Raw genomic sequence first — 21,060 nt, forward strand, 5'->3', positions numbered from 1 at the left:
TTCTGTGCTTATTCTCAGTCCTGTATTTGTATCCTTACTAAACAAGGAGGAAAAAATTGAAATGGCAGCTATTTGAGATGAAGAATAGTGAAACTGTTGAACAAGTTACCTTACACACAATTTCTTTTTGAAATACAAGTTGTAAATGAAGTAGCAGATGACATTATCTAAATTCATTGTTCTATCAGCAATTTCATCCAAGTAATGAAAATACAGTCAGAATAGTGCTTGGTGGATTTGCATAGTTGCACGTCTGAAAGACTTAACTGGTAACAACCATTATAAAATTACTTTGTAATATGATTTTTTTTTTATTTCAAACTAAAGTTTCAACAACTACTAACTGAATGGAATTAACTAAGCATGACTATTAAAAAGAAACACAACACATTGTCAATTTGATCTTAAAACTGAAATTATATGATCTTCCTTGTTTGATTTGTCAGGTTTCTTGCTTGTCAGCCTTACCTTATGCAGTTCCTGAGGCCAACGTTCTCATGCTCATATTGATCATCAGAAAAGTCATATAAACTCTTATGAGAAGATCTGATGAGATCCACTTTTCAGAAAATAACTTTTAGCCAAGCATTTTGATGGGATTGGAAATGAAGATTGCGTTGTCATGTTTTTACAGCAAGATGGTCATTAGTAAACTGAATAAACCCATGGGACTCTCTCCTACAGACTGAGTGGGAACACTTTGCATCATGTGATAGTCCTGTACATCTGCACGTATATTTTTTTCAGTATGCCTCCTTAATTTTGAAGAAACTAGGAAGATTGTACAAAGAAAGAAGATAGGTTTAGAGGAAGGAGCAATGCATGATGTCACCATACCTGAATTATCTGTCACAATAGATTGGAACACCCTTCCCCTGAGGTGGACCCTATGTCACTTTCTCCTTTTCGTTTAATACAATGATGCAAGAGAGGCAAATACTGAGAAAATGGCTACTAGTGCATCATTGAGATCTGTGTCATGAAAGTCCATTCATGTCAATGAATGTAGTCGACTGCAAATGATAGTGTTCAGATAGGTCAGAAACTGTAGCAACTGCATTACATATAGAGAGGTCCTACAAACCTCTTGGATGTCATATGCTAACAAAGGTAGCAGATGTTGCATTTGGAAAAGAGAGGACCAAGAGGTAGAAGAATAATAATGGGGGAAAAAAACAGCTGGATAGATTTAAGCTGCTTGAAAAGCACATTTGCAGCAGGGTTTTCTTTCTCAAAAAGTTTTCATGCAAAATCTGTATCTTCTTTCTGACAGAAATTTTCATTTTCTGGGTATAGCTTGAATCTGTATTATAGAATGGTCCACACAGACAGTAGAGAAGAACTGTGGCCATCCCATCATATGGCAAAAATTTGCTTTCTGAAAGCTGGATTCCTTCAGAGTCTCAGATCGCAAAGGTGGGAACTGTGTATGTGTGCATGAGCGCATGCAAAAGAGGGGAAGTCACTCCATATCCTCTTACCAGAATTTATTATTTAAAAAAAAAATTACTGACTTAAGGTAAAGCTGAAGATTACAAAAGTTGTAGAACAATAAGTGCCGTGTTGAGATGTGTGCTCTGCGTGATTCTGTTTAATTATTCCAATCACATAGCATAGGTTATGTATTTATGAAATATCCCAGCAGACATGCCAATTGAGTTAAACCCATTAACAGTGAATCTTGCAAGAATCCCTACAGCTTCCCATCACTCAGTATCAGGCATTAAGACTGAATATAGGCATCAGCATAGACGATTACAGTCTCTGTAGAACCAACACCAGAGAATTGAGACAGGCAAGTCATCATCAGGCACAGAATTTTTCTGCTCAGAATAATTGCCTATTTGCTCTGTATTTGAGCTCTATTCCTTGGGCTTAGATCTCCTGCACATCTAGTTAGAACTTGCAGAATTAATATCAGGTTTCCTGTCACCTCACTCATTACTTTTGTCAGTGGACTTCAGGAAGAAGAGTCAAAAACATGTTTTTAGAGGCTATTTCTTAAGGACTTCTGGTTTTTCTCTTTTGCTTAAATAGAAACCTGAGTGTTAGCATGTCAGGTTATTTCTTTAGACTACACTGGAAAGGACATCTGAATAAATTGCGATTTTACAATATAGGTATTGTTGCTTGAAGATCATTATTGCATTATCCTTTCTACCCAGAACCACACCTTTAAAAAAAAACAAACCAAACCAAAACAAACAAAAAAACTTTAGAATGGGAAAAGTAGGTTAAATAGCAGATTGGATGTGTTCTCTTTAGACTACTCTTTCAGAAGACTTCCTCTGTTCTGAATCTTAGAGCAGGGAACAATCTTTTGAATAGTGGAGCAATACAAAAATGCATTTAATTTGTTTAATATAGTACTAGGAAGTCTTGGTAAGTCTTTGTAAAGAATGATATACAGATGTCATATTGACAGTCTTGACTGGAAAAGAAATTATGTCTCCCTCCAAGTCATGTAGGATTCCATCAAAAGACATAAAAGGCAATTGTCTTGGTGGACCTGGAGTGCCAAAAAAAAATAAATCACAAGGTCCCACTGACTTCAACAGATTTATACTGGCTGAGGAAAACCAAAAAAAGCATTTTAATTCTTCACACAGATGAAATTTAAGTAAATTAGCACAATCCTGAGGATACATTCAGAACAATTGCTACTAAAACCTGCTTTTTTCCAAAGATTGTAAATGCTGTTATATCAAATAAATTACCAGAATTTATTAGTCACTACCACTGCAATTAGTGAGTGTACTGGAATTCTTACTCACTATTTCTCTACCCTTAATATTGAGACTTTTTTTCCTTTTTTTTTTTTTCTTGTGCATGTTCATATATGTCTCTCAAGTTTTAGCTGTTATTTCCGTTTTCTGTCATAAAAATGTAAAAGATATAATTTTCATTTTTTAATCTGTGATATGCCCAATTATTAATTAGCTAATAAATCTTTACAATAGAGTAACTATGCCAGCTGGTAGCTTGACAGAAAAATATATGTGTTCTTTTGCTGAACTCTCTTGTTTTGTCCTCACTCAAATATTTGCACATGGCAGATTTTTTAAAAGGTTAACATACACAAAATAATTATTCATTTCCATCATAATTTTGAGACCTTCTTGGAGAGAACATGCGCAAAGGAGTTCAACATGAAAGAGAAAAGTTAAAAATATGGGTTGATTTTGCTTCTCTGCTATAATTGATCTTGGCTTTGTAGTTGTTTTAAAATACGACTCTATGTTATTAAAGTGAGGAACTTTCAGATCATGCAAAAATCTTCTGGAAAATAGGTTTTATATCGGAATTAGAAATAAAATGAAAAGTAATGAGAAAAGAAATTGGGTTAAAAGGCCAGAAAACCCATTAGAAACTGTATGTTTGTGTATTATCTAGCAAATCGAATGTCAGGGGAAGACATTTGTGAAATAATTATCAATCATTTAAAACAAAAAGGAAGCAAACAACAGAAGCCTTCATTTTTATATTTCAGAGGCTAAATTCAGGCTGCTGAATCCATCAATAAGGCAATAACATGGAATTTTTATTCTGCTTTTAAAAAATGTTGAACAGTCACAGCTTCCCTTGCAGTCATACTGTCAGCAGCTTTACTGGGAAACTTCACGACCCAAACATCATTTTCTGTTCAGAGGTAGAGCATTGATATTGAAGTGAGGGGTTTCATTTCACACCTGAACAAGAAGAGACCATTGAAATTATGGACACCAGAGTCGTCAGAGCCATAGCATGCAAACTGAACAGTGTTGAGAGTAGATGTGGAGTGAGACCTGAGAATAAACCTGGGCCTTGCCAACAGGAAACTTTGCAGAAAGAACCATAAATGAGAAACAGCAAGACGGTAAACACAGGCAAGAAAATGACCATTCTGTTTTCCTTCAAGTTTCCCTTGTGCAGTCATTCAGATTCCTGCATGCTATTCTCTAAGGCCTTAGTGCCTTGAACTGTCTCTTTACTTGTGCCTTACGCTGTTTGACATAGGGATAATCCCAGAGGTTTGTAAAAGGAGGTAAATTTTGGACAATCAAACTGTTCTTGAAATCAGCCTTCAAAACTTCTTGAAAGTAAAGAGGGACAAGTCTATATTTAAACAAATAAAATTTTATTAAGTACGGACTTACTTCTGTCTGTCTTCACAATAACATCATCTTTGACTTCATATGAAGATGACAGGGACATGAGCACAACCTGTTAGGTGACATTGCCCTCTAGGGACATAGATAGGAGTGTTAGCCTGGAATAACTAAATATTACAGTGAATAATACACATTTATTTGAAGCTTTAGATAACTGCGCTTTGACTGTTCTGACATTCTATATTTGATAACTCTCTACAGATACCTGATAATATATATGTATATGCATATATGCTATGTGCAGAGACACAAACATGTGCAGAGAAGTGTCTGTGTGTACGTCTATAATTGCATCCAGTCCTTGCTATCACTACAAGCTCAATTTTCATGAGCAGTGTAGATCAAGCTGTCTTCCAGTGAAGCCTTTTAGTGAGCTGATGGTGTCATTGCAAACTTGGATAGGTGAAAGAGATTTTTCCTGAAATAGAGTAAAGTGGGAAATGGGGCTGAGAAAATAGCACAGCTAGGCAGAGCTATTTGAGAACGGTTATCTTGTGAATAAATCTACACAGGAACCCAGGAGATCTGTACTCAGTGTCTGTGTGACACTGGACAACTTGCATTATCCCCATGCTGCAGCTCATCTCTTTGTGAAACAAAGGAAATAATTCACTACCTACTGGGAGAATGAGGTCATTAGTGCTTGTAAAGTGTCTACAAACAAAGTCTGTGATGAACACCATAAAAACCCCCATCTTAAGGATGCAAAAAGTGGCTGCTGAAGTTACCTTAAAGCAGCATGGCATGAGGTAGCTTGAGAACTACATAGGCATGCTTATACCGTAATCCTGCAGCACTGGTACATGTTGCGTAATGTAAATATGAGATAATAAAAGCAAGCTGGTTTGGTCTGCGTTGACCATTTCAAATAACTGTATTTTTCTTTCAGTATTGTAAAGCAAGCCTTCCTAGAGGAAACATGTAATGTTATTCTGGTTTGGCACATAGGCACCCTAAAAGCAAAAGCTCTTGCCCAAGTGCACTTTCATTTTTGCTTATCCAGGACCAGAGCAGTCTATTGCAAATAGACTGGGCTGAGCCCTGAGCCACTGTGGTTGCATCTGATGTCACATATCCTTGTATTTCAGTCCAGGTAATATATTCCTTCCAGGACAGTTAAAAAGCCCTTGCACATACTGTGTAGCTGACCAATAAGTTTCTAGGAAATCTCATATGACTCTGTCCCACTGAATGCACAATTCAATAGGTCCACATTAAGCATATGGCACATTTCCAAGTAGGCCAGTTCTCAGGACACCTCAGATAGATGTGGAGGCAAAGAAATCTTGCATTTTCCATTTTCTGTTCCACCGACAAGTCTATACTGGCCTATTCAATACAGATTCCTACACCCTTTGGCATGGAGTGTTAATATCACTGATTATCAGTGTTAGAAGCTTGTCCTTCTAAATTCAGAGCAGAGTTTTACAGTCTGAGGCTTTGTCCTCCCCACCCAAGAAGTGGAACTGTATTGCATAGGAATAACAAATGTGGCTTAATGGCAGCTTTTTTAACCATTGATTTTGGCTCCTGTTAGAATCAACAGTCAAATAGAATCCTGATGCTGAATAAAATCTAGGCTTCTGTTATTCCTCTCCTCAACACTTCTATTAAAGTTAAGAATACCTATCTAATAAAAGTATAAATAGAACACTTTCTATCATGTTTTTTGTTACAATCAAACCTCATAAGGTAGTACAGTATTCTACTGTTGTGTTAATTCACTAGCATTAATACTAACATCAGTCTGTTTTGCTTCTTTAGCTAGAAATTTTATTTGTGTGCCGATCCTAGCTGAAGCATTTGGAGAACATTTGATAATTTGGGCAGTGTTCATGTTTTAGTTACTCAGTCTTTACCTTACCCTTCATTTAGACCTCTTCTGACCATATTCAGGACTGGGATTTTTCCTCTGTCTCTGGGTGTGTACTAAACATTCTCAAAAAGGTTTTCTCCCTCTCACTTTAGTATGTTTGTCTCTTATCAGTTTGCAAGGTTCAGTACTAAGTTGCCTTCTTATGGCAGGAGAAAGGCATGAGGTCTCTGCTAGGCAAGTAGAAATGTTGTTGCCCTTTAATTCTTACTGTACTGTGTTGTCTTCAATTTTTATTAGCAACCTGTTCTAGACTTTGTTCTCTGTCTCCAGGGAAATACTACACTGCAAGCAATAAAGCTAGCAAAAAGTAAAAAAAGAAAAAAAAAGAAGAAAGAAGGGACACAGAGCCAGATTAGCATCTCTGTTAACAGTAGAGTGAAAAATATGATCATGTTTTCAATGGACTCTTCTTAAGCTGATGGAAATTGCAACCTAGAGGTCATATACTTAGTCACTGGCAGCAGAATGTTGTCACTCCCTGCTGGCTGATTCATGAAATAATTTACTCTGAAGAAAATTGCTGTTTCACATCAGCTGGAAACGGCTTTTGCCAGACTATACTTTGATACTGCTGTTGAGTTGTAATCATGCTTTGAATAGAGTTGCACACAGGCTCATCATGCCAGCATGGCTGCATCCACATGCCTGTAAGCCAAGGAAGGATCCCACTGAAATGGGGACAAAACCTTAAAGAATGACTGGATTTTGGCATAAGAGACTATTACTATTTCTCATAATGTAATTTATGTGGAAGAGAGGTCCTTGCTTTTTCCTCTTTATGTAGTCATCTTTAATTGTATTTCCCATGGCATCTAATCGTTGACTTATCTGCAGATTTTGAGATAAGCTTTTAAACTGACTTTGAGAAGAGAGACTGGATTTTTTTGTGTGGAGGAGACTTAACAGTCTCCCCAGTTCCATTAGTGATTTGATGCCATACAATTGCTCTGAGACTAGGCACAGTCTTAGTGGATTCCTCACAGTGTAACAGAACAGGTCTTCATTCTCTGTTTTCAGGTAAAACTACATTTTTTATAAACTTCTGTCATTCTGCTTGCTATAGGCAGTGACATTCAGGCAGTTAGAATTTATTTTCTTACTGCAGTCTTTGTGCTTGTGAAGGCCCCCATTGTCATCCAGAAATGGAGGACATGAATTGCATTTGCTTTTCTGAGAAGCTAGAACATTTTCAAGGGCAATTCAGAAGCATTTCTTTCTGTTCTTCTCCTGTTTTTCCCTTAATTTTCTTAAAGTGTTTTGCTTTGCATATTTCTATACTTTTTTTTTCCTTTTCACCTATTCTTTCTTGTTGTGCTTAGCTTACTCCTGTTCTGATTATTCCAGTATTTTTAACTGAAAGAGTAGAGGACTGACTTTTGCTTTGCCAATCTTAGCATTGAAATCCTATTCTTTTTGTAATTTTTGGGTGCCTGGCAAAGCAGGATCTAGTATGACCTTCCTACAACCTCTGAGACATGTATTACACAGAGTTAAGGATTAGGCTATCACTCAGCCTCTAATATGTAAGTTTGCTTCCTTGTCTATCCTCAACTGAGAGCTCTACATTTGAAAATTTCAGAAGGGTTTAATGTTATCTATTTAATATTCTAGGATATTGTCTCAGATGATAATAAAAGATTTTTAAGCTGCAAGAGATAGAATTTTTCTTATGTCATAGCACATTAGATTTAGTGTTGGTATCATCAACACATTTTTGAAAAGAGCTAAGAAGTATGAGTGAGATATTCCATTGTCTTGGGAAAAGATTATAATTTCATTTTGTCTTTCCCTTGGATAAAGTGTCATCATAAATAGATAGTTTAGTGGAAAATTCCCAGTGAAAGCACTATGCAGTTTTCTGTCGTGGAAATCACAGGTACAATTGTGCCTTGAAGGAAGAGACTTTTATCTGCTGCAAAGCCTCCATGTCCTGGCAGGAACTTCAGGTGGTTGTATGCTACAGGGCCTTACTGCCTTCTTGCCCTTCAAGAAAATGGGAGTTACTCGGTAATTTTTTTTCCGTGTACATTTTTGTTTCTGTCCTTTTCTAGCACATACTTACCAGTGCCACACTTGCTCCCTGCCTGCAGGCACTTGAGGAGGGGAGCAGTTGACATTCAGCACAGTAGCAGCCAAAAATGTGTGTCTTTCAGACTCAGTGCTTGGAAGTTGCCATGAGGAGCAGCCAGTGCACCCAGCTGGAGCTGTGAGGGGTATTGGTGTGTCCCATGGGTGCTGCATAGTCTGCAGTCCATGTTCTGCTGTCATGTGTTGTTTCTAAAGTATTCCCTCCCTCTCTTTGGGCCTGTTTACAGAAGAAAATGGTAAGAGCATGCAGTGAGGTTTTGTGGTACACTAATTGTTCTGTCCAAGTTTTTTAGCGTGATTTTGGATATTCTCTACCACAGCAAAATGGACTCCTGCCTTTAAGAACCAGTCAGTCGCTGTCTTGTAAATGGTTTCTGCTGTGTAACCTATACCAGTCAGAGTCAAATCCGCTTTTTAAAGTTGTTCCTGCAATGAAGTGAGGAAGCTGGCAATGCTCTTAGCAAACTCACTCGTTTTAAGGCATACACTTTATACCTTTCAGTGAATGCAGAAGAGTAAAATGAAAGAAGGGCAATAACCATAAAAATAATTTTCCCTTTGGCTTTTCCTTCACTGTAGTGGCAAAATTATATGGCTCATCTATGCCTTAGAGTATAAGTGGCTGGAGTTTTTGTTGCTGCACCCAGTAGTCATTATTAGAATATGTGTTAATTACAACTGATTTAAATAAAATTATTTTAATTAGGCAGAGAAGAAAAAGTCTGAATAATTCTGAATATTTTTAAACTGTTCAGAAGATTGATAGCTGGTTAAAAATTAGCTTTTTTTTTTTCCATTTACACAGGAATGTTTCATGCATCCACAGTAATCAGTGTTTTTAGGAATATACTGTTTCAAGTGTGATATCAAGAAGGTCATGTTACTGCTTTGACCACACACAGTGGGAAATATTTTTTCCCATTTTATATGTTTTCTACTGCTACTCTTTAACAGGCTATGAGTAGAGCTGCAAATGTTAGCATTACATATATGACCGTTTTTTTATTGCAGTGACCATTCACAAAGACACAACAGATGTGTCTTTCCCTAACTGGGAAAAAAAAAGTATTATTTAAACACGTATGTGTGAATTAAATAAGCTAATGGTCATAACTTACTCATGGAGTATAACGCTGGGTTACATAAGCTCTTCTGGACATGTGTTGGAGTGTGAGCAGCAAATGCCAAAACTCAACCTTAATTATAAAAAATAAATGTCTGTTTACAGCAGTTATCAGTATGTTGGTGGAAAGAAATCATTGTATTGACATGAAACATTTGGCCTGGTTTGCTTGTTTATATTGAAAACATATGTTGGAAGAGATTTTTTTTCCTCTGGTGTTAGTTCTAGTTGATACAGACAAATGATGTGATGATAAAGTTCTGGTTTATCTAAATAAATACATAATAAAAACTAATAAATAAATAATAAAATAAATTTACATAAATTGCATACTACATATTAAAAAAATCCTTAAATGGCTTCATGAAATAACCTTTTATGAACAGCATGAGAATTAATTCTTTGTACTGCATAAATTCTAACAATTTTATCTCTGGACTGTCAGTGCAAGTACATTTTTCTTAGTGAGAATAGTACCAAAGTCTCTGTGATCAATAATATTTGTTTATGAGAATAGTAAAAATAGATTTTATAGCAGAAGCACAGAGCTATTGTTTTGAGAAGCAGCTTCAGATAAAAGCTTTGCATTTGCTCTTTTCTCCTGAGACTACTAAAGAGAACACTAAAAAGTAAAATGAGTGACCACGGAAGCAAGTAGGGTCACCCATTACCAGGAATTCATTTTATTTCCATTAGAGAGGAACTAGAAAGCATCTCACACTATTTGTACCTTATTTTCCATTATAAATTACGGTACATGAGATCATTTAAAAGTCGCTGAGCCTTTCAGATGAAGCCGACTCTGTTGCTGTTCCTTAATAATTGAACAGTAAGAAATACAAGATCTCCGTTTCCATCCAAACAAAATAACTTCTGAGATGGGAGAGGACAAAAAGGTATAGGAGGTACAATTTTCCTGAAAGCTCATTGGGCAGTCTCAGAGGGGGATTTAAAGAGTGGGTTTGGATCCACCTTTAGACAGTGAGATTTTCTCTCCTTCTACTTGCGGATTGGAGTCCTGGGACCACATGCTCAGCTGGTGTGCGTTGGTAGAGGAGCATTCAGGTGGTATACCAGGATGAAGTAAATGCACTAAAGTCAGGGTGCTACTTTTTAAAAATCATGAAACAACTCAGACTTCACCACCTCAGTGTATGAACTTTAAGCTTTAATGCCTCTCTGGGATGAGAGGCAACACAGTAAGACAGCACAACATCACTGTCTAATTTTTTTTTCCTGAAAACTGGTTCTGATGACAGGCTGGACATTGTCTTGCCTTTCTTTACATGTTGTTATTAATAAGAAGGGATTGCAGCTTTAAATTTAAAGACCCAATAAAACACCAGCACTTGAAATTTGTGAGTGGTTGCATGGAAAAAAAAGTGCTGCAAGTGAAAACAAAGTTTGTAAGAGATACTCGCTGTTGTTTTTAGTTCCAGGTCAAGTCGTAGGCTAGGAGCCTGTGCCACAACCCATTGAAGGTATTAAAAGTGTTCTCATCAACTTCACTAGATCTTGGGTTGGGTATTATTCACCTGATCCCTCCTAGTTCCAGCATGTGTCTGTGTGGCGAGTCATGCGTGGTCTAGAAATTCACAATGAAAAACAGCAAAATGTTTTAACAAGCTTTCAGGAATATATTTTAAGTTTGGCTTTTTTTTCATTTCATTTGGAGGAATCAACTCCTGCCCAAACATGTACTCCAATGAGCCTCTGCAGCAGTGAGTCAATAGAATAACAATGGTAAAAGCAAGCCTTTTTTTTCTCTTTCTTATTTTTGTTTTAATCATAGAAGTCAGAATCTCAGACAGCAATTAGTATTTTCAAAATGTATAGAAAACCATAAGAAACATAATTTTGGGCTTTTGGTTGGTTTGTTTTGAAAAACTGTTCACACTTTTCAGCTGTTGTCAATGGGAAGAAACTCTTGGTAGGGGACCATTGTATTATTGTAAGTCTTTATTCTACTATTTACGTAGTTTTGAGAAGAGCTGCATAGACTATTTTTTATTCAGTGTCTTGCTTAGTTACTCTGGCATGACAGAATTACAGGGAAGCTGTGGCACTTAAGTTCCACACAAAAATTCTTTAAACATGGAAAGGTGTGTTGGTTTTTTAAGCATTCATTTTTTAACAGTGCTGATTAAGCAAGTTAGAGACCTTGCTTATTTAACAAAAAAAACATTTTATATCTACTTGTTTCAATATTATTTATTATCTATCTCGCAGATAATTGTGAAGTGCTTTCAAGACTTGGAGCAAATAATTCTCTTCAAAATATGATACTGTCTCAGTTTATTGGTACATGGCTTTTCCAGTGAGGCAGGAATCCAAGGGAGTCTATCAAAGTGTTTTTTGGAGAAGATATTAAACCAGCCAAATTCTATGTTTTGTAATTAGAATTGGCACATTAAAAGAGCGTGCTCTAAATTTCAGTTGATTACAGATCCTGTCCAAAAGTCATGGAAAACGCTGGCCTGAGCACAGGCGTGTGAAATGATTTCCGCAAACTAATGAACATACCTAGTTGGTTTAGTTGCACTGTCGTTCCGTAAGATGATCTCCTCTTTTGATGTAAAGGCTCTTGGAGAAATTTTAAAACTGCGAAGTAATTCACTCCTTTAGCTTCCTTTTCACCCAGTAGTTAAAGGTTGTGAAGAACTGTCATAGCATTGGGTGCAAAGGATGAACTACAGCTGCTATTTTTCAGCATTATCCTGGGGACCTCCAGTAGGGCAGAACTTTGCTGTATTATCAAGTTTGAGGAAGCTGGTTTCTCTAGCACAACTCATGGGCCAGGGTCTACTCTTACTCACAGTTACCTCAGATTTAAATTTGGGTTTAGTAGAGTGGCTTCGGATTCAGTGAGAATCTCTAATTTCTGTGAACTCTGATTCAGGGCTTTCGTTTAAAATAAAGACAGAACCCAGTGCAGTGTGTTTGTTATTTAATTAGTTAATAGTTAATAAAGTTAAATAATAAACTTCTAAATTCTGTTCTGGATTTGCTTGTCATACAGTCATGGTCTCCAACAGAGACCAGCACTAGAATTGTTTGAAAAATGGAGTTTGTTAAAATAAAAATATACCATTATATTACAACATTTCAGCACTGTTTTAATTTCAGTTTTGCTACTTTGATTTAAGTTTCCATACCATATTGAGGCACCTGTTTCTATAACAATTATAACAGTTTCTCCTTATCAGCAACATTGGAATGGAGCATTATAATAGACCAGAACCAGGCACTCCCAATCTACTCTTCCGGTGAAAATTTTAAAAGGAAAATAGTTTTTTAGACAAAAACAAACAGTAAAATGAGTGTAGCAGTTTCTCGTGGAAAGGCAACCTTAGTTGCTGATCTGCTCTAACAAATATTTGTGGGTGTTTCTGCAACAATATGATTAAGCGTAACTTTTCTATGTAGTAGCTTGAGTGTTTGGATTGCATGCAACAAAATCTGGACCACACTTCAAAGTTGGTGTGCTGTTTCTCCAACATACACATATGGTTACTTGTTCTACCTGCTCTGAGTAATTTCTGTTTCACAGGATAGAAGCACTAACTTTATGCTTAACACATTATTTCTCTTCTAAGATTTATTTTTCTTTTCTAATGTATTCTTGCTCTTTATAAATAATTATTATACAAGGAGATGAAAGGATTGTTCCTGTTTCTTAAGACAAAGAGTTGAAATAGAGGTAATTAGTTAAGCTATAATACAGTTTATCAGAAGTAAACCCCTTTTTTTTTCCCTTGCTTAGCCAAATAGATGTTTGCGTTATATTTGTTGCTTTGGCGTCCTTTTCTGTTATATGAAAACAATAATGTTGTACGCTAAAATGCAATGGTAACTCCTTTTTTTGCTTTCATAATCAGCTGTACACATCCAATGAATATAATGTAGTTCGGTTTAACTGTAAACCTACTGAACAAACCTACAAAGATGGTGAAGGGCCTAAAGGGGAAGCCATATGAGTCTGAGGTCACTTGGCTTGTTCAGCCTGGAGAAGAGGAGACTGAGGGGAAACATCATAGCAGTCTACAAATTCCTCACAAGGGAATGTGGAGGGGCAGACATTGATCTCTCTGGTTACCAGTGACAAGACTCAAAGGAATGGCATGAAGCTGTGATGGGGAAGGTTTAGGCTGGATATTAGAAGATTTTTCCCCCAGAGGATGGTTAGGCCATGGAACAGGCTCCCCAGGAAAGTGGGCACAGCACCAAGCCTGACAGAGTTCAAGAAGCGTTTGGACAACACTCTCAGGCACATGATATGAATGTTGAAGTCCTGTGCAGGGCCAGGAATTGGACTTGATGATCCTTGTGGGTCCCTTCCAACTGAGGATATTCTATGATTCTGTAATTCTAGGAAATGTGCCATATATTGCTTGACCTGTGTTAAAAGCACTGGTTCTTGTATATGTTAGGGTCTGTCCTGTGTCATCACATTCTGTATCATGGACTCCTGTATGTATTGTTCTATTCTGTCCTTCAACAACTTCATGTGGGGTAGGATGAAGTGTTTATTTGCTTCATTTCTCATGGTTTCCATACTAAGCTAATACTTTGTCCTTACATGTCCTTTTATCCTTTTGTGCCACGTACCATCTTTTGTAATTCTTCATTTCCCAAGAGCAGAATAGCTAGGGTTTTGTTTTATAATCTTCCTTGAATTTGAGTTTCATTTATTTACAACTTTGAGATGTTGATAGAACTTTCCTAGAAGCCAGTGGACTCACTAGAGCAGAGAGTCACACTGTTGATGGAGTCCTGGAACTTTTATATTTTCAAAGCTAACAACAGCAAAATTCATTTTGTAAATAAACTCTGAAGGACCTAGGAAGACCTTAGTCCTGCTAGGTACATGCATCTGAGCCCAGATATAGAATCAGAACTTTAAATTGCTCTGTCCTGCCTTTCTCTGGAGCTTTTGTGTCTCTCAGGTCTCCCTCTGAAATACTGTATGAGTAAACAGGTCTCCTCACAAAATGGCTTTGATGTTACCATAGGGTGAAGTTTTTCTTAAAGACTACAAATGATAGATCTGTAGGAGACAAAGAGGTTGGTTCTTGCATGGATGTTTCAATCAGTTGTTCTGTGTGATTTGTACATGAAAATGTTATCAAGATAGTTAAAATTTGGAAGGCAGTTAGGAAGAAAAAAGTTATCAGAACTTGATCAGTTTGTATGCTTTTTGTAATTGTGAACTCAATTTTTACTATGCTTAGTTTTTTTAAACATACTTTGAAAAAGATTATTGACCGTGCACTGACCATTCATTGACATGCCAATGACTTTCTCATCATTTTTCTTCACATTAACAAAATAGATCTGTCTGAAGACCCACATGAATGTTCACAATGCACATGTTACTAGGCTGTCTACTGAAAATGTTACTTTCATTCTTGTAAAATATTAAGAGATTAAACTCTTTCTGACATGCTAAAAAATACTCTGTCTTCAAAAATATTGATAGTAAAAGCAGACATAATGCATAAAAATGTTCTTGTTGTTACTTTTTATGTATGTAATTCTTGCCATTGCTGGACAGATGATGCTATATGACTGAATCAGAAACTGTGGAGGACAAGCTTTTCTCAGTAACTCATAAAACATTAGAAGTTTCAAAGCACCTGAAATAATGAAAAAGATTCACTGAATGCAAATGACAGCTTTCATCTTCCTTTATGAAGCACATGCTCATGAATATATACATTTTTGCATATGTAGAAGCTCAAATATATCTCCCTTCCAATGAATGAAGGAATAAGGAAATTATGTATTCAGAATTAGTTAGAAGTTTGCTTTTTTGTTGTTGTTGTTGTTGAATTTTCCAGTTTAATTGAAGTTCATGAGTTGGAACATTTCTTAGAGGCTGCAAGATTTGAGAAGGGGGCACTGTTATCCCCATCGTCTTCCTTCTAAAGGTTTTGGGCTATTTTAAATACCAGTGTTGCTTTTGGTGATATTAACAGCCTTTTGGCAGTTCTGTACTGTTTGTCTGCACAATCTGTCCATCTAAAGTAGCAGAGCATGAGAAGCTGATCTCCTGAGGGAGCTCTAACAATATCGACAGGCTTGATTGACATAAGGCCAGTCTCTCTCTTTCACCTCCACTGAACTCTTAGAGTAAATTCAAGGCCTGACTGAAGAGAGAGAGAGGTTTAGCCATTGACTTCCATGGGAACAGAATTTAAACACTAAATTTTAACTACTGCCCTCTCCTAAGGCAGTCCTGAGTATCTTGGCAAATGCTGTTTAGAAGCACTATCAATTTGATCCCGCTTCCTTCTCAGGACTCAAAGCCAAGTTCAGGGCTATTTATGTCTTATTAACTAGAGTAGGCTTTGGATGGGAACTACAGCAAGCATTTAAATCTTCTCCTTGAAAAATGGGTTATGGCTTAATGAACCTTGTTCAGGTTAAAGCTGTTATTCATTCTTGATATTTGTGTTTGTTACTGTCAGGTAGAAGTCAAAGAAAGAGCAGTGCCTTCTATCTTGAAGAGTTTATCAGGCTGGAATAGCCTGAAATTTGTTTCAAGTGAATCAATTCTCACTTTTCTGACAGGAAAATAGCAACAGTAGATTTTCCAGATATGCTTCAAAATACCACATATGCTCAAAACTTAGAGGATGTCAAGAACCATATAAAAAGATACGCTTATCACTTCAAAATGTGAACATCTACAGATATACAAATTACATTTTCTGTTAAAACAGCAGTACAAAAGGTGAGAAATAAGGCAGGAGCATAGGCATTTTTTTTTCAGTCTGTGTGTTCATACAGAGGAAAAGGAGAAAAGTGAAAATACAGTCCATAAATTGAAGAGTATCTGTGTGGAATGGAAAAGAAAAGACAGGAAAGTTTAAAATATTCCCAGTTTTCCTTCCTCTCCTTCAGAAGTATTTGGGGGTAAAATATACCACTTCTACTGCAATCTATCATTATTATTCATCTAATATTGATATCATTTGACTAGTTCCTAAATATTTTCTTTTCAAATTAATAACCATAGTAGCTAATTGCGATCTTTTTCTCGTCTGAAGTAAATTTATTTTTTTAAAGCACTTTGGAAATTTAATGAAACCATTAAAAAGAATTCTACTTAGAAATAGTTTTACTTACATGGTGGAATGGCATGTGCTCTTTATAGTAACTGTTATACTCTACCTTGTGTCCTAAAAGAAGAAATTATTAATTTGATTTTTTTATATATTTTGAGCTTGGTAGTTGTTTCCAGGTGTAAACCAATAGGACCTTACACCAATTCAGAGTTATTAAGATAATTTTCTGTCTTTCTTGATGCTACAATGCCTGTGTTTAGGAAAAACAAACAACCCCCCCAAAACCAAAAACTAAAACCCTCAACCCAAAACCATCTTATCTGGGTTCTGTCTTCCTGTCAAAATATTTTGGTTTGAACTTTTTGTCTCTTTTAATGTTGATCAACACACACTGACTTTTTCCACAGAATTCCCCTCAGTTTGCTCTAGAGGAGTATAACCTCCCATGCAGAAACTTGCCCATGCAGAGCATGGTACCGCTGTCTCTTCCACCTTCTTTCCAAATTCCTGAAAAGTCTCTAAAATGTTTTTCAAATTTTTTCTAGATGGGGCTAATAAAGTTGTTTGGCAGTTCTATTAAATCTCAATCAACTTTAGGAATCCACTAATTAACAAATATGAGGTTGTCAGATGGTAATGCTGGATAGTGAGAATTCTGGAAATGGCAACGGCTTCGTATTTGTGGTTGGCTAATATATAGAGAGGATGTGTAGTAAAATATGTGATTTCCTAGCTTGTTCAACCACATCACAGTGTATGGGCTAATACCACATATGTACATTAGCAGATGATCATGGCATGTATAAATAGCCAATGTGCAGATGGTTTTTACATGGTCCTTCTAATGGCATTATATGTTGCTTGGTAGTTCTTCAGTGCTTAAAACAAAAAGCTTTTGAAGCTTCAGCTGTGATGTTTAATAGGTCTTTCTTTAATGCTGGCTAAGCACCTGCTCCTCCCTCACAGTCACATCAAAGTGAACTCTGCGTAACCACTCTGAAATCGTGCAGCATCGTGCTGTGGAGTAAAACTGGTAAAAGTGCAGGGCAATCAGCCCTGTAAAATCTCATCATCTACAGAAAAAATCTCTGTAGCCACCTGGATGCTTTTAAACTTTCATTATTTTAAATTTAAGATGGTTGGTTGAGCATTGCTTCTACCAAAATCTGATACAATAATCAAAGTCGGAGGTGGGGAAGGACCTCTGGGGTCACAGAGTCAAGCTTTCTGCCAATAATGGATTGTTCCCTGCAGTTCAGTTTCTAGTGACCTTGGAAATTACTAGCCTGATAAAATGGTAATGAAAAAACAAAGCTGTTATAGCTACAGAAGTAGCCAAAGTGATGCTGTTCCAATGAAAAATTGTTTTTTTGATGTGAGATTCTCTACATTCATGGCTTCTTGGTTGCAGTTTTTGGGTGATCACAAATCTATGCTTTCTGACCCATTTTGAACTGTCTGTAATTAGGAGGTTGGGGAGATTAGCTTGTTTTAATACTACATGAACTTATCCCTTAACCAAATCATAATTTTCATTACAAATAAATAAGTCAACAACTTAATTAACCCCCCTACCACAATCTTTTCTTTGTATCTCTACAGTTGTATTCTTTCAACATTTCTAGCCTCTCAGAAACAGGAAATGAGGAAGAAAAAACCAGATTTTTTGGTTTTTTCCATCAAACCCCCTGGTTAATTAGTTACAGACTTATCCTGCCTGGGAACCCAAAAATTCCTGAAAAGATTCAGAGGTTACACATCAGTTTTAGATTTCTTTCGACCAAGTTGATATTGGTTTGCTTCTCTGTTGACATAGGCAGTAAAGGACAACCGTCACATAAACCTAACGAAGTGGGTAGAATTTGACCCCTTTTCTAAGGATGAAGCAACAACGACAAGCTACCCGCCAGCGTGTTAATTACACTAAAAAAATATTTTAGGAGGCTGTTACAAACTGGATGGATGGGAAAAGATCCCAAGACACCAAGTTCCCTTCCTGTTGTGCCCATTTGATGTGTGGTGATTTCTTCACTACAGGGCCCTGTTGTGGGCTACCTTTTTGGGTGTGCAGCACTGTGAATATCCTTTCTTTCTCAGGTTCTCCTCACCTCCTTATTGTATTCACACACTTCAGATCTCACTTGGAGAGGAAAAAGGTTTCCTCAGCTGCCAACTGCCAACTTACTTAAAAGAGGAGTTAAAAGGAAAAGAAAGCTAATTGGACTGTGCTTGGCAAAAGTCTCTATTCTGTTCTGTTTATTCAGATTTTTAAAGGTTTGGGTGCTGAGACACACTGAAATAGTGAGAACACTTATTCCTTAAACAGGTTCTTGCAAAGTTTTTACAATAAAAACAGAAAGCTGCTTTAGTAAAGCACTGTTTATCCTTGCACTAATGCTGGTCATGAATACGTGTCTAACTTAGCTGGAACTAATGCCTGACTATACTATTCCACTACAGCAATTTACCGTTTTGCGTAGGCTGATTATTTTTTCAACAATATTTGCTAAATTCTTTTAAGGGCTGCCAGTATATATTTTTTGAAGCTTAGTTAATAAGAACAGCTGCCACTGGAGTCAAGGCTAAAAGAGGCAAAAAATATCTGCAGAAGGCAAGATTTTACTTCAAAAGATCAGTATTACAAAGCACTACTGTTGCTGGTATAATCACTTTCTTTGGGGGGGATGCTAATATAGACTGGGTTTCTTGTCTTCACAGCCCCCACTGAGCCTTTGCTGTGCAAATTTGCTGATGGAGGGCAAAAGAAGCGCCAGAATCAAAGCAAATACACACAGAATGGAAGGCCGTGGCCCAGAGAAGGAGAGGTAAGTGCCACGCGGCAATTATTTTCCTGGGGTTTGGCAGAAGTCAGCTACAGACCTGGAGGTCTACCTTTCAGGGCTACGAAGAAATCAGATTGCACACAAAATACAACAGTTTCATACAGAAAAAGCTTTGTAAGCAGTGGGGAGATGAAGGTTTATGATAATGTGTGGAGTGTAAGTTGCAGGAAAGGAAAATTTCCAAGTTTGGTGTGGAACTGTGCACAGCCTGGTCCCACCGTGAGCACTCTGTCTACAGATGGACCTGAGCCGAGTATTCTCTTACTGGTGTGCCAATCAGCACCTGTGGTGTACCTTTTACAAATCAAATCAATTTGCACTGAAACAAATGAACAGTGTTATTTTCTCCGTCTAGTTCCTGGTGATAAAAGATTATTAGGAAATAGGTGGGCTGTTCCAAAAAGGAGAGATGCACTTACACATCCAGATGTAGGGTCCATGTAAAAGTTTTTTGCAAGCTTATTTGGGCTGAGCTCTTCATTCTGTTCAAGACAAAATGGTTTACAATAGTCTCGGCTACATCATGAGTACAAAGTTTTAAAATAATCTAGTAGTTACTTTCTGCTATGCTGCAAATAGTCTGTTATTGGAGTTTCTTTTCTGTGTTCTTGTATGTGAAGTGTCCCCAAATGCGAGTGAAAGAGGAAAGAAAATTATTTAACTCTTCAGGAGTTTGTTTACTATTTTAGAATGTTATTATAGAATAAAGATAAATAAGGTAGACCTTGTCATAGTCCCTTCTTATACATGGTGATAGCTATGAAGGCTGAAGGACTTACAAATATTTCTATCCTAAACAACTATTTGTATTTATGATTGAGACTTTAAGGAAAAAAAGTATGTTGCTTGACTGTGACCCACAAGATTACAAGCTGGGAGGGGGCGGAGTTGTGTTTTGTTTGTTTGTTTGTTTATTTGTGGGTTTTTTGGTAGGTTTTGCTGTATCTACTTCAGTTTTACAAGGCAAATAAAGAAATATAATTGGTATTTCTAAGTTATAGGATTACTAGATGATTTGTGCTAGATGATAGTCTTCAGACCATTAGTTTATGACATATATACCTTAACACAATTGATGAGCTCCTAAAACAAACAGAAAGGCTGTTTGAAAGTGTACAAATTTCTCCCACCACCAAGGTGGTTATTGTACCCTATTCCAACAGCAATGATCCATTTTTAGCTCTGTGGGCTGAAAATCTCGGTTCAGCAGACACATTTGCTCTAGGAGATTGTGGAAGTCTCCAAAGGTTCATTGCAGTCTCCTGTGCTGTATGTCTCAAGAAATGGAGATGTCTTCTCAGGAGCCATTATGGTTTGTCACATTAAGGGTCCACTGAGAAACAAGTGACCAAGAAGTACTTCAAGCAGTAGACTCAGGTCAGGGTAAACAGAGCTTGAAAAAACAGAGGTATATATATAGGAGACAATAATAAACCCTCAAGAAGGTCAACAATCTGTATTTTAAAGATCTCTAAATCCCTGTTTAAATAGTAAATACCATCATAGCTATTATCTCCAGTCTTCTCTATTTCCTTCAGTTCAAATCAATGAAAAAAGAGAATATAAAGTTAAAGCCAGCAAGCCACCATTATGCCTATGGCCTCTAGGCATCAGCTTATTATATCCTGCATAGTTCATTTGCTGCTAGTGGAGTGTTACCTGTTAAGCACAGTAATATCATGGTGAGCTAGAGGCAAGGTGTGGTGGGTGTGCTTATAGTACCAACACTTAAAAATTAATTTTCAGTGCTGGGAGATGTCATTCCTTATTGTTGATCACAGTCAACTACAGAGCTGTTGTCATGGCATAATGTACAAATGTGGAAAAATTGCAAAGATACAAACTCAGAAATATAGACTAGATTTTCTCAGATTTTCTCTGTTAACTAACATCTGGTTAATACTTTGTT

General features: G+C 36.8%; 1 protein-coding gene across 7 annotated transcripts in view; it reads left to right on the forward strand.

Annotated features, from left to right (window-relative positions):
- The window catches only part of RBMS3 (RNA binding motif single stranded interacting protein 3), a 596,100-nt gene that overhangs the window by 485,980 nt on the left and 89,060 nt on the right, over positions 1 to 21,060 (forward strand). For all 7 annotated transcript variants that reach the window (XM_027639205.1, XM_027639210.1, XM_027639206.1 and 4 more), the window contains one exon: positions 19,027 to 19,133. In XM_027639205.1, the coding sequence (XP_027495006.1) occupies positions 19,027 to 19,133 (107 nt within the window). The remainder of the gene's footprint in view (positions 1 to 19,026; positions 19,134 to 21,060) is intronic.

Source organism: Corapipo altera, unplaced genomic scaffold, assembly GCF_003945725.1.
Source record: "Corapipo altera isolate COAL_440 unplaced genomic scaffold, ASM394572v1 44, whole genome shotgun sequence".
In the NCBI taxonomy this organism is placed as follows: domain Eukaryota; kingdom Metazoa; phylum Chordata; class Aves; order Passeriformes; family Pipridae; genus Corapipo; species Corapipo altera.